This window comes from Saccopteryx leptura, chromosome 13 (genome assembly GCF_036850995.1).
Source record: "Saccopteryx leptura isolate mSacLep1 chromosome 13, mSacLep1_pri_phased_curated, whole genome shotgun sequence".
NCBI classification, from domain to species: domain Eukaryota; kingdom Metazoa; phylum Chordata; class Mammalia; order Chiroptera; family Emballonuridae; genus Saccopteryx; species Saccopteryx leptura.
In genome coordinates, this window is record NC_089515.1 from 25762955 (window position 1) to 25777047 (window position 14093).

The following is a 14093-nucleotide window of genomic DNA, read 5'->3' on the forward strand; positions in this document are numbered from 1 at the left end:
CATAATTTAAACAAGTAACACTGTGATAGGCTTTCATATACAATACTTTTCCTTCATGGCCCTTCTCGTTTGTAAGTATATATTTATTTGAGTGATTGTCTTCTTTGATACACTGTAAGCTTCTGAGGGCTCCTTGAGTGCCTGGACTAGGTTTTTTTTACCCTCACCATCCTATGCTCGAGGCCTAGCAGATAAAAGACATTCAATAATTATATGATTGGATGAATGAGCATGGTGAGTGTGTGTGTATAACTGGGTTAGGTATGGAGACATTCTCTATATTTTAGGATAGATCCAAGTTCAAGGGAAGTTGAAGTCTGAAGTTGAGAATTTCTAGTGAAGTGGAAAGTGCCCCAGGGCACACAAATGGTAACCAGAATAAAACAGGTTGGTGTTCTGATTTTTTCCTGGCTGTTGGTTGGACTCTGAATGTCCTTAGCTGCTCCATCTCAAAACAGCCTCCCTTCTTGCCTCCCAGTATTTTATACGTCCCAGTTTTTCTCTTACATTTCTGGCTGCCCCTTCTCAGCCCTCCCTTGCAGACTCATCCTTCTCAACTGGAATTCTAAAGACTTTTTTTTTATTTTTTAAGACTTTATTTATTCATTAGAGGGGGAGAGAGAGGGATATAGAGAGAGGGAGAGAGAGAGAGAGAGAGAGAGAGAGAGAGAGAGAGAAGGAGGGAGGAGCAGGAAGCATCAACTCCCATATGTGCCTTGACCAAGCAAGCCCAGGGTTTTGAACAGGCAACCTCAGCATTCCAGGTCGACGCTTTATCCACTGTGCCACCACACGTCAGGCCTCAACTGGAATTCTAAACATTGGGCTCCACAGCTGAGACCTGAGTCTCTTCTCCACCATGGTTTAAATACCATCTATATGCAGAATACTCCTAAGTTTATACTTCCAGAATTGTCTGAGCTCCAAGACCCATCCAATTCCTATTGGACATATTCATTTCATGTGGACATGTAAAGGTCAAACTTTTTTTTTAAAGATTTTATTCTTGACTGACCAGGCAGTGGTGCAGTGGACAGTGCATCAGACTGGGATGAGGAGGACCCAGGTTCAAGACCTTGAGGTCGTCAGCTTGAGCGCGGGCTCATCTGGTTTGAGCAAGGCTCATCAGCTTGAGCCCAAGGTCGCTGGATTGAGCAAGGGGTCACTCAGTCTGCTGTAGCTCCCCCCCACCCCGGTCAAGGCACATATGAGAAAGCAGTCAGGCCCTGGCCGGTTGGCTCAGCGGTAGAGCGTCGGCCTAGCGTGCGGAGGACCCAGGTTCGATTCCCGGCCAGGGCACACAGGAGAAGCGCCCATTTGCTTCTCCACCCCTCCGCCGCGCCTTCCTCTCTGTCTCTCTCTTCCCCTCCCGCAGCCAAGGCTCCACTGGAGCAAAGATGGCCCGGGCGCTGGGGATGGCTCTGTGGCCTCTGCCCCAGGCGCTAGAGTGGCTCTGGTCGCAACATGGCGACGCCCAGGATGGGCAGAGCATCGCCCCCTGGTGGGCAGAGCGTCACCCCTGGTGGGTGTGCCGGGTGGATCCCGGTCGGGCGCATGCGGGAGTCTGTCTGACTGTCTCTCCCCGTTTCCAGCTTCAGAAAAATGCAAAAAAAAAAAAAGAGAAAAAAAAAAAAAAAAAAAAAAAAAAAAAGAAAGCAATCAATGAACAACTAAAGTGCCGCAACGAAGAATTGATGCTTCTCATCTCTCTCCCTTCTGGTCTGTCTGTCCCTATCTGTCCTTCTCTCTGACTCTGTCAGAAAAAAAATTATTTTTTCTTTCTTTTTTAGAGAGGGGAGAAAAAGAGAGAGAGAGAGAGAAGGGGGAGGAGCAGGAAGCATCTACTCCCATATGTGCCTTGACCAGGCAAGCCCGGGGTTTCAAACTGGCGGCCTCAGCATTCTAGGGCATTCTAGGTGAACACTTTATCCACTGTGTCATTGCAGGTCAGGCTGTAAAGGTCAAACTTAACATGTTCAAAATGGAACTTTGATTCATGCTTTGCCAGTCTTCCCCATTTCAATAAATGAGACTATATACATAGTGGTTCAGGTCAAAATTTAGGAGTCTTCATTTCTTCTTCTCCATTTCTCTCCCTCTACCCCCCCCCCTTTTTTTTTTTTTTTTTTGTATTTTTCTGAAGCTGGAAACAGGGAGAGACAGTCAGACAGACTCCCGCATGCGCCCGACCGGGATCCACCCGGCACGCCCACCAGGGGCGACGCTCTGCCCCTTTGGGGCATCGCTCTGCCGGGACCAGAGCCACTCTAGCGCTTGGGGCAGAGGCCAAGGAGCCATCCCCAGCGCCCGGGCCATCTTTGCTCCAATGGAGCCTTGGCTGCGGGAGGGGAAGAGAGAGACAGAGAGGAAGGAGGGGGGGGGTGGAGAAGCAAATGGGCGCTTCTCCTATGTGCCCTGGCCGGGAATCAAACCCGGGTCCCCCGCACGCCAGGCCGACGCTCTACCGCTGAGCCAACCGGCCAGGGCCTCTACCCCCCTTTTATCAATCACCAATTCCACCACCAAAGGTGCACCACCTCTCTGTCTCCACTGCTGTTCGCTAGCCAAAGCCACTGTCAGCTGAATTACTACTTATTCTTCCACCTAAAGAAGCCCTTCCTTGCTTTGGTTGCTTTTTATCACATCATTCAATTTCTTCCCTTCATATTAATTATCACCAACTGAATTCCTGTGTACGTATTGAATTTGTTATGGTCTGTTTTTTCAACATGTACACTCTGTGAGAGCAGGGCCCTATTTCATTCATTCCACAAATATTTATCATAGTTCTATTAAACTTTGGTTCCTATTGCAAGTGCAGTAAGGAGAGAAAGTATGTGGCAAGAACTGCCCTTCAGATTTCAGAGGCACATCCTGACCAGTGGTGGAGCAGTAAAAAGTACATTGACCTGGGACACTGAAGTCCCAGGTTTGAAACCTCGAGGTCACTGGTTTGAGTGCAGGCTCACCAGCTTGAGCAGGGGTCGGGAACCTATGACTTGTGAGCCAGATGTGGCTCTTTTGATGGCTGCATCTGGCTCGCAGACAAATATTTAATAAAAAAAGTAATGACGTTAAAAATATAAAACATTCTCATGTATTACAATCCAATCATTTCCTACCGCTCATGTTCATGGTTACGGGTCCAATTTTTTATTAGATAATGCATAATGTACACAGGTCGTTGTATGGCTCTCACGAAATTGCATTTTAAAATATGTGGCGTTCATGGCTCTCTCAGCCAAAAAGTTTCCCGACCCCTGAGCTTGAGCACGGTGTCATCGGCTTGAGTGTGGGTTCATCAACATGATCCCATGGTCATTGGCTTGAGCCCGAAGGTCGCTGGCTTGAAGCTCAAGGTCACTGGCTTGAGCCCAAGATTGCTGGCTTGAGCAAAGGGTCATTGGCTTGGCTGGAGCCCCCCCAGTCAAGGCATGTATAAGAAGCAATCAATGATTAGCTAAGTGCCACAACTACGAGTTGAAAGGTACAGATATGTAAGGGAGATCTTTCCTGGGCCACAGACCTCAGAGTCTGGACTATGGAGAATAGATGAAATTGTGGCTATTGACTTGCTAATAGATGCATGGTGTGAAGTGTGAGGCAAAAAGGAATGTTTTATGAGACTAAGGGCTGGGATCAGCTGGAATGACATCCCCCAAATCCCTCAAGTGATCACAGTATCCAGTGAAGTTGCTTATGATCTCCAGTAGTTATCACAGGAAATTCCCTAAGAAAATGCTCCTTCTTAACCCCAATCTCAACACTCCAGGACTAAAAAGAAGAGGGTTTATAAGAGTAGCTCTCTGGAGCTACAAGTTAGGCTACTGCTGGAGTCGTCGAATATAAGATTAAAGTGTAAGATGGACAATATTATATCTTTTTTAAAAAAGATTTTATTTATTGATAGTACAGAGAGAGAAGAGAGAGGGATGGGGAGCGAGAAGTATCCACTCATAGTTACTTCACTTTAGTTGTTTATTGATTGATTCCTTATCATGTGCCAAGCCCAGGGTTTTGAACTTGTGACCTCAGCTTTCCAGGTGACTCTATTTACTGAGCCACCACAGGCCAGGCAACAATACTAAGTCTTAATAATCAGAATGAGACTTCAGTGCTCATTTCACATTTTTATCTCACAAGTTGAGACAGGTCTCTCAACATAAATGTAAACTATGACAGGATTACAGGGAGCTCTGAGAACATACAGGATCTAAGCCCACCTAAGACTTAGGGAAGGCATCCCCAAGGAAATGATGTTTGTGCTGATGCCCAAGGGATCTCATTTCTCCCTCACACTTCACGCCCCCCCATTCCCAAACAAGCTAGGCCTTTTCACTCCTCTCTAATTTGTACTTTGTTTCTTTTTATCTGGTGTTCTTTTCCCTTCCTCACTACTCAATCTGGCCAACTCCTCTTCATTTTTTAACATCCAGCTCAAAAGCACCACCTCTTCCCAAAAGAAGATTAGATCAGTGCCATTATGTGCTCTGGCAACACTTGGATACTGAAAAGAAGGACTGTACTTGGTTGTCTCCACCGCTATACCGTGAGCTTATAGTGGCCCAAGAGCCCAGCATTAGGCAAGGTCTATAGGTGTCCCATGAATGAACAGACGAATGATTAAATTTTTTATTTAAAGGGGTAGTGCCAAGCTGGGGGTAGGGAATAATGATTGAAGACACAGGGGTTAGCTGTGCTTCTTGGGAGTGTTTTCTTGACAGAACAGGCCTGGGTCAGGCTGTTGTAATGAGCCAATCTATTAGAAGAATCTCAGTAGAAATAGGTCAGTTCCTCCCTATGTTTTTAAAAATTAGGAGCTTCGTTTCCGCGCCTGCGCATTGCGAGAGTAAACGCTTCTCTTTTTCCCTAATCCCAATTGCCCGAACCCGCTGCAGCCTCCTCCCATACTCCCCTTGTTTGGGTGGGGTAATGGTCCGTCCTAGAGCTCCTGGCCCGTTTTGGAGGGTGGCGAACACAAATGGTACAGCCTACTGCCTTCATTACCTCCCGTTTTTTGCATCTCTTCTGTTCTTCTTCCCCCTACTGAATGAAGGTCAGTAGGCTAGCCCAAAAGAGGGAGGGGGAGCCGGGCTAAGGGGACCGGTCTGAGCCGGTCTCCAGCGCAGGCGCAGTGCGGATAAACAGGAAGCTGGTGGAAGAAGCAGCGGCAGAAGAGATCTTGGGGTTTTAGGGGGAACGGCAGAACTAAGGTTTTAGGAAGGATAATAGAGGCTAACTGAGAACAAGAGGAGAAGCTCTGGGCACCTGCCTCCAGAGGCCGAGTAGTGCAGCTCCGCTTTTGGCTTAGGCTTCGGCTCGCCCACTGACGCCGAGGCAGCGGCTGACAAAGGGCTCACTCCGGTGCCGCCGCCCTTCTCATCCGGGCATTCGGGTCTCTGCGGAGTGGGAGGGGGAAGGGCAGAGGGGGAAGGGAGGCAGCCGGAGGGGCGAGCATTTGAAACCGAGGCCCTCCAGGGCTCTGGGCCGGCGGCCCAACGGACGGAGGCCAAGGAGAACCCTTAGAGGTGGCGGCGGTCGGGGGAAGGAGCATGGTTCAGAAGGAGAGCCAGGCGGCGCTGGAGGAGCGGGAGAACGAGCTCAACGCCAACCCTGCCACCTCCGCGGGGGCAACGTTGGAGCCACCGACGACTCCTGCTCCCGGAGAAGACAACCCCACCGGGGCTGGGGGAGCAGCGGTGTCCGGGGCGGCAGGAGGGGCTCGGAGGTTCCTGTGCGGCGTCGTGGAAGGTGAGCGTTCTGGCGTGGGCTGGGCGAGAACGTCCTCCCGCGCGCGTCGCCCCGGTACTAACAGGTTCTGTCCTCGGGAGGGGGTGGCGGCGGCGCTGGGGGGGGGGGGGCTCTAAAAAGGTGTTACTTCCTTGGGTTTGAAATTTGACCCTGCAAACTGGAGGCGAGAAAGTGGGCAAGGCTTCCCTCTCGTTCTTAAATGGCGTCGAAATTCCCCTCTGGCGATTAAGCCTGACCCCACCCGCCTCGGGCTCGGAGCCGCGCGTTCCCCGGCGGAGGCGTTGGTAAGGAGCCCAGTGCTGGGCTCGGAGTCGCGCACGGGTGTGTGTTCTGGGGATGCTGTCCCCCAGGGTGGTCTGCGTTCAAGTGGGAGTATGTGTGTAGTGACACTGTCGCCCCTGTTTGGGAAAAAAGAACCCACACAAATGTGCTTGTTGTACTCCTGGGGTGAAGAGAAACACAACAGGCCTATGGTTTAACGGATTAATTCCTTTTGGCTTAGAATTTTTTTTTGCCAGCCAATCACCCCCCCACCCCCACCCTTTGAAGATTCATTTGCAGCCTAGAGAATTGCCCTTTGCCAACTACTGTGCTTTGCCCTTGAGGGAAGAAGCTTTGACTTTAATATCTGAGATAGGAAATTTTAATTTAGTGACTTCAGAAGAGATTTAAAAATGCTTGTCTCGAGACTTATCCTATTTCCATTTAAAAGGAATGATGGACTTTTTTGGTAGTTGGGAAAAATGACCAGGAGATTATGTCACAGTTTATTAATATAATGGTCAAATATTCGGCTTTATATTCTGTGGAAGCATTAATCAGTTACATTATTAGTTTCTGAAATACGCACATATTTGATTTTTCGGAAGTATTTTGGCTTACCCAGGGTTTCTTAGCTGTCTGCTTTATTTAATCCTGTATGTAATGGTATTGGGAGTAAAACTGTAAACATTTGTCGTAATGAGAAACCAAAATGATACGAAAGAGGAAAAGTTGCCGTCTTAGTTGAGAGCTTCAGCTTTTTCAGTGTTAGCATAGAACAGCGATTTTCAACCTTATTCATCACATAGTACACAAATTACTAAAATTCCGCAGCACATCAAAAACATATTTTTGTCGATCTGACAAAGAAAAATAGGTACAATTTTTTTTTTTTTTTTAATGGGGTGACATCAGTAAATCAAGATACATTTATTCAAAGATAACATGTCCAGGTTATCTTGTCCAATTATGTTGCATACCCATCACCCTGAAAAATAGGTATAATTTTAATTCATTCACACTACTTGGCTATTACTGTGTTGGCTGCCCCCCCCCCTTTTTTTTAACAAGGGAAAAGAGACCAGTGCCCGACTAAAAAGTCAGGTATTGCATGTTTTAAAAATTCTTGCAGCTCACCAGTTGAAAATTACTGGCATAGGGTATTCATTTGAAAGATAGGTGTTGGTTATTATTGTATTTTAGATAAATTGTAGGGGAGAACAGACTAATTTGCAGTAAGGAGTGCAAGAGTTCAGCCAAGTTAACTTGCACTGTTTAGGGGAAGACAGAATGGAAAACTGCTTTTGAATTTGGAGTTAAAGTTTATGAAAGCGTGATTGCTTTGTGTGACTTATCTGTTGACATATTTGTTGCGCCTGAGTGCAGGGAGATTCTAGAAAAAAAGAATTTGAATTTTGTCATCAGATCTTGATGTGGAGGGCTGGGAAGGAATGCTGAGGGATACAGAAATCTTACTAGAGTGAGCCTAAGGAAACTGGCCTCACTCAGGTGTTGTCCCTCATCCATTACATTCCGTTCTATATTTTCCTGGTGGCTAAGCACCTGATTTTTCTCTTTTTATGTACTTGTTAGTTGGCACTATTCCTAAAAATGAATGAGGATAAAAATACTGTAGATATTGCCAGGATTCTTTTTTTTTTCCTTTCCTTTCCCTCACAGACCTTTGTTGATTTTAACTTCTGTGTATAACAGCACTGCTTCCTCTTTGTGGTATCCATTAACCAAAACCAACCTGACTCTCAAAGAGGAGAGTTAGGGCTTCTGAAGACTGAAACGTTAAACACTTGAAAAATATTTATTTATAATGAAGCAACTCTAAAAGGATGTTTAATGCCTGAGCCTTGAAGATAAAAATGGTAATGCTAAATGTTCTAGGAAAGCTATAAGAACTTGTATAAATTTTACCTATTTAAGGCAGGATCACCTTAAGAGGGTGATCCACCTGTAAGGGTAACATTGAATTGTCAAGATTGCCATCTTCATAGTACTTCTGAGAGGGTGTCCTTATCTCTTGTAAGATAAGATGATTAGATTGAGAGAGGTGGAAAAGAAAGATTAGGCAAGCTATAAAGTATGATAAGCACAACTCAACAATGAGCTCCAAATACCAGTATGGGTTGGGTGCTTACACCACTATTTAAGTCATCAGTTTGCAGGTTTGCTTCCTGCAGTATGCATGACTAGTGCTTTGTGCTCTAACCCCCCACCTCCCCTCCCTCTCCCTGCACACACTGGGCAAGTCTTGTCCTTGAATTTTCAGTTGTTCAAACCTTTGCTCTGGAATTGAGATTGCTTGAGAGCTTCTGTTTTGGGCCAGTTCCACTGTTGAATTTGTTGTGATTGTAGTTTAAGGCATATTTTGGGCCCTTTTTTAGTATATCAGAAACTTGAAAAAAAAAAGTGATAAAATTAGGTCAGTCAGAATCTTTTTTGATTCAGTTCTTAAAAATTCTTTGTTTGTTTGGTAGTACTTTTATTAAAGCTGGGATCAGTGAAATGGAGAGGTTTTGGATAGAAGAAGCAACAGGAGAGAGCCTAAGCGGAGCTGCTCTGGCTCTCTAGAAATGTTCTGGGAGAGAATGAGCCTAGGCGCGCTCCTTGGAATGTCAGAGAAAAGGGGGCCTTGGAGACAGGTTCAGGGAGTTAGCCCAGGATGAGCTGGTGCTGCCATTGCTCCCTGGTTGCAAGTCTCTTAGGGTTTAGAAAAGGGAAGAAAGGAGTGCTCTGGGGAGGGGAGAGCAAGCTCTAATTCTGTTCTTGATTATTTTCCTACCTCCTTCCTTTAAAAGCAATTTTAACTCCCCTCCTAGGTGTAGTAATTATTATTAATAGCATTTTTGGATTACTTTGTATCCTTTCCACCATTGTAAGACTGAGATAATCTTTTTAGAAGTTAGATTTAGCCCTGGTTTGTAGCTCATTTGGGTAGAGTGTTGTCTGGATGCCCCAATGTTGCAGTTGGATGCAGGAATCAACCAATGAATGCATAAATGAGTGGAACAACAAATGTGTTTCTCTCCCTTCCTCTATAAAATCAGTCAATACAAAAGTAATAAAAATTAGATTTAATTATATTTCTTTTTTTTTGTACTTTTCTGAAGCTGAAATGGGGAGGCAGTCAGACAGACTCCCGCATGCGCCCTACTGGGGTCCACTTGGCATGCCCACCAGGGGGCGATGCTCTGCCCATCTGGGGTGTGGCTCTGTTGCAACCAGAGCCATTCCAGCCCCCCGAGGCAGAGGCCATAGAGCCATCCTCAGCACCTGGGCCAACTTTGCTCCAGTGGAGCCCCGGCTGCGGGAGGGGAAGAGAGAGACAGAGAGGATGCAAGCCCTGGCCGGTTGGCTCAGTGGTAGAGCGTTGGCCTGGCGTGCAGGAGTCCTGGGTTCAATTCCCGGCCAGGGCACACAGGAGAAGCGCCCATCTGAACACAAAACAAAACAAAAAACATCTATTTGTTGTTTTACTTAATTGTGCATTCACAATTGTTGGCGTATTGTATGTGTTCTGACTTGGGGGGTATTGGTACAACTGAGACTACCTGGCCAGGGGCAGATTTTCGTGTATTGTACATATTTTTTACAAAACGAGATTGTATTGTAACCTTTTTTCAAACGATTTTAACACATTTTGAAACTTTAAAGTCCTAATTTTATTTTTTCTTTAAATCCAGGATTTTATGGACGACCTTGGGTTATGGAACAGAGAAAAGAACTCTTTAGAAGGTAAAATTTATTTTATTGTGAAGTCTTAAAATTAACATTTTTTTTTGTTTGTTTGAAGAAATACTAACAATAGGTCGTGTGCAATTTGAATATTTCTTAGTTTCAGGAGTTGTTCTTTTACTTCTTTTTTACTTCAACCATTGGTTTTCAACCTTTCCTGGGGAAGCCAAATAGGTTTTGGGCCTCACCTGCCTCACCCAAGAGCTGTGTTTTTAGTTAAGACCCTTTTTTTCGCCCTGGCCGGTTGGCTCAGCGGTAGAGCGTCGGCCTGGCGTGCGGGGGACCCCGGTTCGATTCCTGGCCAGGGCACATAGGAGAAGCGCCCATTTGCTTCTCCACCCCCCCACCCCCTCCTTCCTCTCTGTCTTTCTCTTCCCCTCCCGCAGCCAAGGCTCCATTGGAGCAAAGGTGGCCCGGGCGCTGGGGATGGCTCCTTGGCCTCTGCCCCAGGCGCTAGAGTGGCTCTGGTCTCGGCAGAGCGACGCCCCCTGGTGGGCAGAGCATCGCCCCTGGTGGGCGTGCTGGGTGGATCCCGGTGGGGCGCATGCGGGAGTCTGTCTGACTGTCTCTCCCCGTTTCCAGCTTCAGGAAAAAAAAAAAAAAAAAGACCCCCCCCCCTTTTTTTTTTGTATTTTTCTGAAGCTGGAAACAGGGAGGCAGTCAGACTCCTGCATGCCGCCAACCGGGATCCACCTGGCACGCCCACCAGGGGGCAATGCTCTGCCCATGGGGGGGGAGGGTCTCTCTGTTGCGACCAGAGACACACTAGCGCCTGGGGCAGAGGCCATGGAGCCATCCCCAGCACCTGGGCCATCTTTTGCTCCAGTGGAGCCTCGGCTGCGGGAAGGGAAGAGAGAGACAGAGAAGAAGGAGAGGGGGAGAGGTGGAGAAGCAGATGGGCACTTCTCCTGTGTGCCCTGGCCAGGAATTGAACCCGGGACTTCCGCACGCCAGGCCGATGCTCTATCACTGAGCCAACCGGCCAGGGCCTTAGTTAAGACTCTTTAACATGCTGGCATTTGTAATATTTTTTTACAATTCCAGTGGATTACAAAACGGTTGAAAGCTACTGCTCCAGTATATTATTAGCTTTGATGGAGAGATTGAGATATTTTAAGAAAAGGAAAAAAATTGAGATTTATAGCCTATGCATGTTGCCTGTTTATACATATGTAATTTTCTTTCCCTTTAAGGCTCCAGAAATGGGAATTAAATACATACTTGTATGCCCCAAAAGATGACTACAAACATAGGATGTTTTGGCGAGAGATGTATTCAGTGGAGGAAGCTGGTAATCTTTTTCTTTTTTTAAAAATCTGTATATTCAGAATATGTAAAGAAAAAGTATTTTCATTTTGTAGGTAGTTTTCTACTGTTTGGTAACTACATGAATTAGTGCAGATTGAAAGAGTAGCACTAACAGCAAAGCCATTGTGTGATTTCATGGGTGTGCTAGTCTGACTCCACCTGTTCTGTGGTCAGAAATGATATGTTTTGACTTCGGCAGTGGTCTAAACAGAGGGCTACTGGACGAAAGAGGTCCTGAAGCAAGGTTAAGTCTAGGGCGAGGCATGGCCCATACCATTTTGGTGTAAATTTTATAGGACTTGGAAAAAAATCATGGAAACAATATTTTATATAGTTTTTAAAGCCAAAGTTAATGTGCAAAAGAAAGAAAGGAAGAAAAGAAAAGAAATCCCCAAACAAAAGACCAAAATTTTAAACAAAGATAGGATTGGTATTATCATATTTCCCCATGTATAAGACACACCTTAATTTTGGGGCCTGAAATTTGAAAAATATTACATAAAGTTAGTGAACTTAAGTTTTATTCATTGTAAAATTCATACAATTCCTCATCTTTGCGAAAAAAATGAGAAAAACCTACAACTACTATATAAGAAGCACCCAGTTTTTAGACCCCCAAAAATTTCAGAAAAGGGTGCGTCTTATACACAGGGAAATACAGTATTGATTTTTTTGCTTTAGGCTCAAGTATGTTTTGGTCTTGACTACTTCGTTACTATCTATATTAGTCCTGTCTTTTTTTGTGTGTGTGACAGAGAGAGAGGGACAGACAGAAAGGGAGAGAGATGAGAAGCATCAGTTCTTCGTTGCAGCACCTTAGTTGTTCATTGATTGCTTTCTCATATGTGCCTTGACGAGGGGAGGGTCCCTACAGCAGAGCTAGTGACCATGGGGTCATGTTTATAATTTCATGCTCAAACTGGTGAGCCGTCGCTCAAGCTGGTGACCTTGGGGTTTCAAACCTGGGTCCTCTGCGTCCCAGTTCGATGCTCTATCCACTGCACCACCGCCTTGTCAGGCAGTCCTGTCTTTATTTAAAATAAAGACCTCAGCCCTGGCCGGTTGGCTCAGTGGTAGAGCGTCAGCTCGGCATATGGAAGTCCTGGGTTCGATTCTTGAAAGCCCCAGGTTCAATTCCCGGTCAGGGCACACAGGAGAAGTGCCCATCTGCTTTTCCACCCTTCCCCCTCTCCTTCCTCTTAAGCTCTCTTTTCCCCTCCCGCAGCCAAGATTCCATTGGAGCAAAGTTGGCCCGATTTCTGAGGACTATCCATGGTCTCTGCCTCAGGCACTAGAATGGCTCTGGCCGCAATGGAGCAATGCCCCAGATGGGCAGAGCATCACCCCCTGGTGGGTATGCCGGGTGGATCCTGGTTGGGCGCATGCAGGAGTCTGTCTGACTGCCCTCCGCTTATTTCTTCTGAAAAATAAAGACCACCCTAGTCCAGATCTGTACTATAGTGAAAAGTAATCTCAAACTATCCCTGTTATGTGTGTTCTTATGTTGAGTGAGTTATTTTAAATTTGTAAATACAAATGATGCTTTGGGGGGGCTTGAGTGAATGGGGAAATATTTTCATACTTGAAATTAAATGATACGTACATATAAGATGTTTGGTTGCAGAGGCCAGCCAAGGCACTGAAGATAAAAGTTTTCTTAAATTATGAAGAAGCAATTAAAACTTAATCCCATCTTATGAGTGTTGTTTACTACTTTATATAATTTAAGTGTGTCTTCAACGTAATTATTTTCTGGAGATGCTGGTAACGAACTTTAATGTGATCCATAATTAAAATAGTCAAATGCTTATTTTGAGAAACCACTGAAGCTTACTTAAAGATATCCTGCCTGGCCTGACCAGGCTGTGGTGCAGTGGACAGATGTGGAGGACCCAGGTTTGAAACCCTGAGGTTGCCGGCTTGAGCAAGGGGTTAGTTGGTCTGCTGTAGCCCCTTGGGTCAAGACACATATGAGAAATCAATCAGTGAACAACTAAGGAGCCGCAACGAAGAATTGATGTTTCTCATCTCTCTCCCTTCCTGTCTGTCCCTATCTGTCCCTCTCTCTGACTCTGTCTCAAAAAAAGAAAAAGAAAAAAAAAAGAAAGAAATCCTGCCTGCCCTGTGGTGGCACAGTGGATAAGGTGTTGACCTGGCATGCTGAAGTCGCCGATTTGAAACCCCTGGCTTGCCTGGTCAAGGCATATACCAGAAGCAACTACTACGAGTTGATGCTTCCCACCCTCCCCCCTGCCCCCTTTTCTCTCTTTACTTTCTCTAAGAGCAATAAATAAAATCTTTAAAAAAAAGATACGTCCTGTGTTATGGAATAGTGTTTCAAAATACTTAGGAAAAACTGTCATGGTTTTATTTAATTAGTTTTTCTTTGATTTTAGAGAGAAATATCGATTTGTTGTTCTACTCATCCATGCATTTATTGGTTGATTGATGGGATTGAACCTGCAACCTTGGCATGTCAGGACCACACTCGAACCAACTAAGCTACCTGGCCAGGGTCATGTTTTAAAAACTTAAGATGTGTAAGGAATATTGTTTCTGTAGTTAAAAAGATGATGGGTCAGAATTGTTAAGGCCTTCACCAGGCAAGCCCCCTATGGGGCAATGCTCTGCCCATCTGGCACTGTTGCTTGGCAACCGAGCTATTTTTAGTGCTTGAGGCAGGAGGACACAGAGCCATCCTCAGTGCCTAGGGCCAACTTACTAGTACCAATGGGGCCATGGCTGCAGGAGGAGAAGAGAGAGCAAGGTGGGGAGAGGGAGGAGAAGCAGATGGTCACTTCTCCTGTGTGCCCTGACTGGGAATTGAACCTAGGACTTCTACACACCAGGCAGATGCTCTATCACTGACCAACTGGCCAGGGTTTTTCTTTTTTATTATCACATTGAACTTTTCTTTTTTATTACCACATTGAACATGACAATTTTGTGTGGTTAAGGAACTTCCTTTCTTGACTCCTTGTAAATTGGAGAAAATGACCTCTTCAATTAAAAGGTAAGGTTCTTTG

General features: G+C 45.7%; 1 protein-coding gene across 2 annotated transcripts in view; it reads left to right on the forward strand.

The window, feature by feature from the left end:
• The first annotated feature begins 5106 nt into the window (after nt 1-5106).
• The window catches only part of OGA (O-GlcNAcase), a 31779-nt gene continuing 22792 nt past the window's right edge, over nt 5107-14093 (forward strand). For both annotated transcript variants that reach the window (XM_066355936.1, XM_066355937.1), the window contains exons 1-3: nt 5107-5751; nt 9708-9759; nt 10953-11050. In XM_066355936.1, coding sequence (XP_066212033.1) covers nt 5553-5751; nt 9708-9759; nt 10953-11050 — 349 coding nt within the window. In that variant the 5' untranslated portion in view covers nt 5107-5552. The remainder of the gene's footprint in view (nt 5752-9707; nt 9760-10952; nt 11051-14093) is intronic.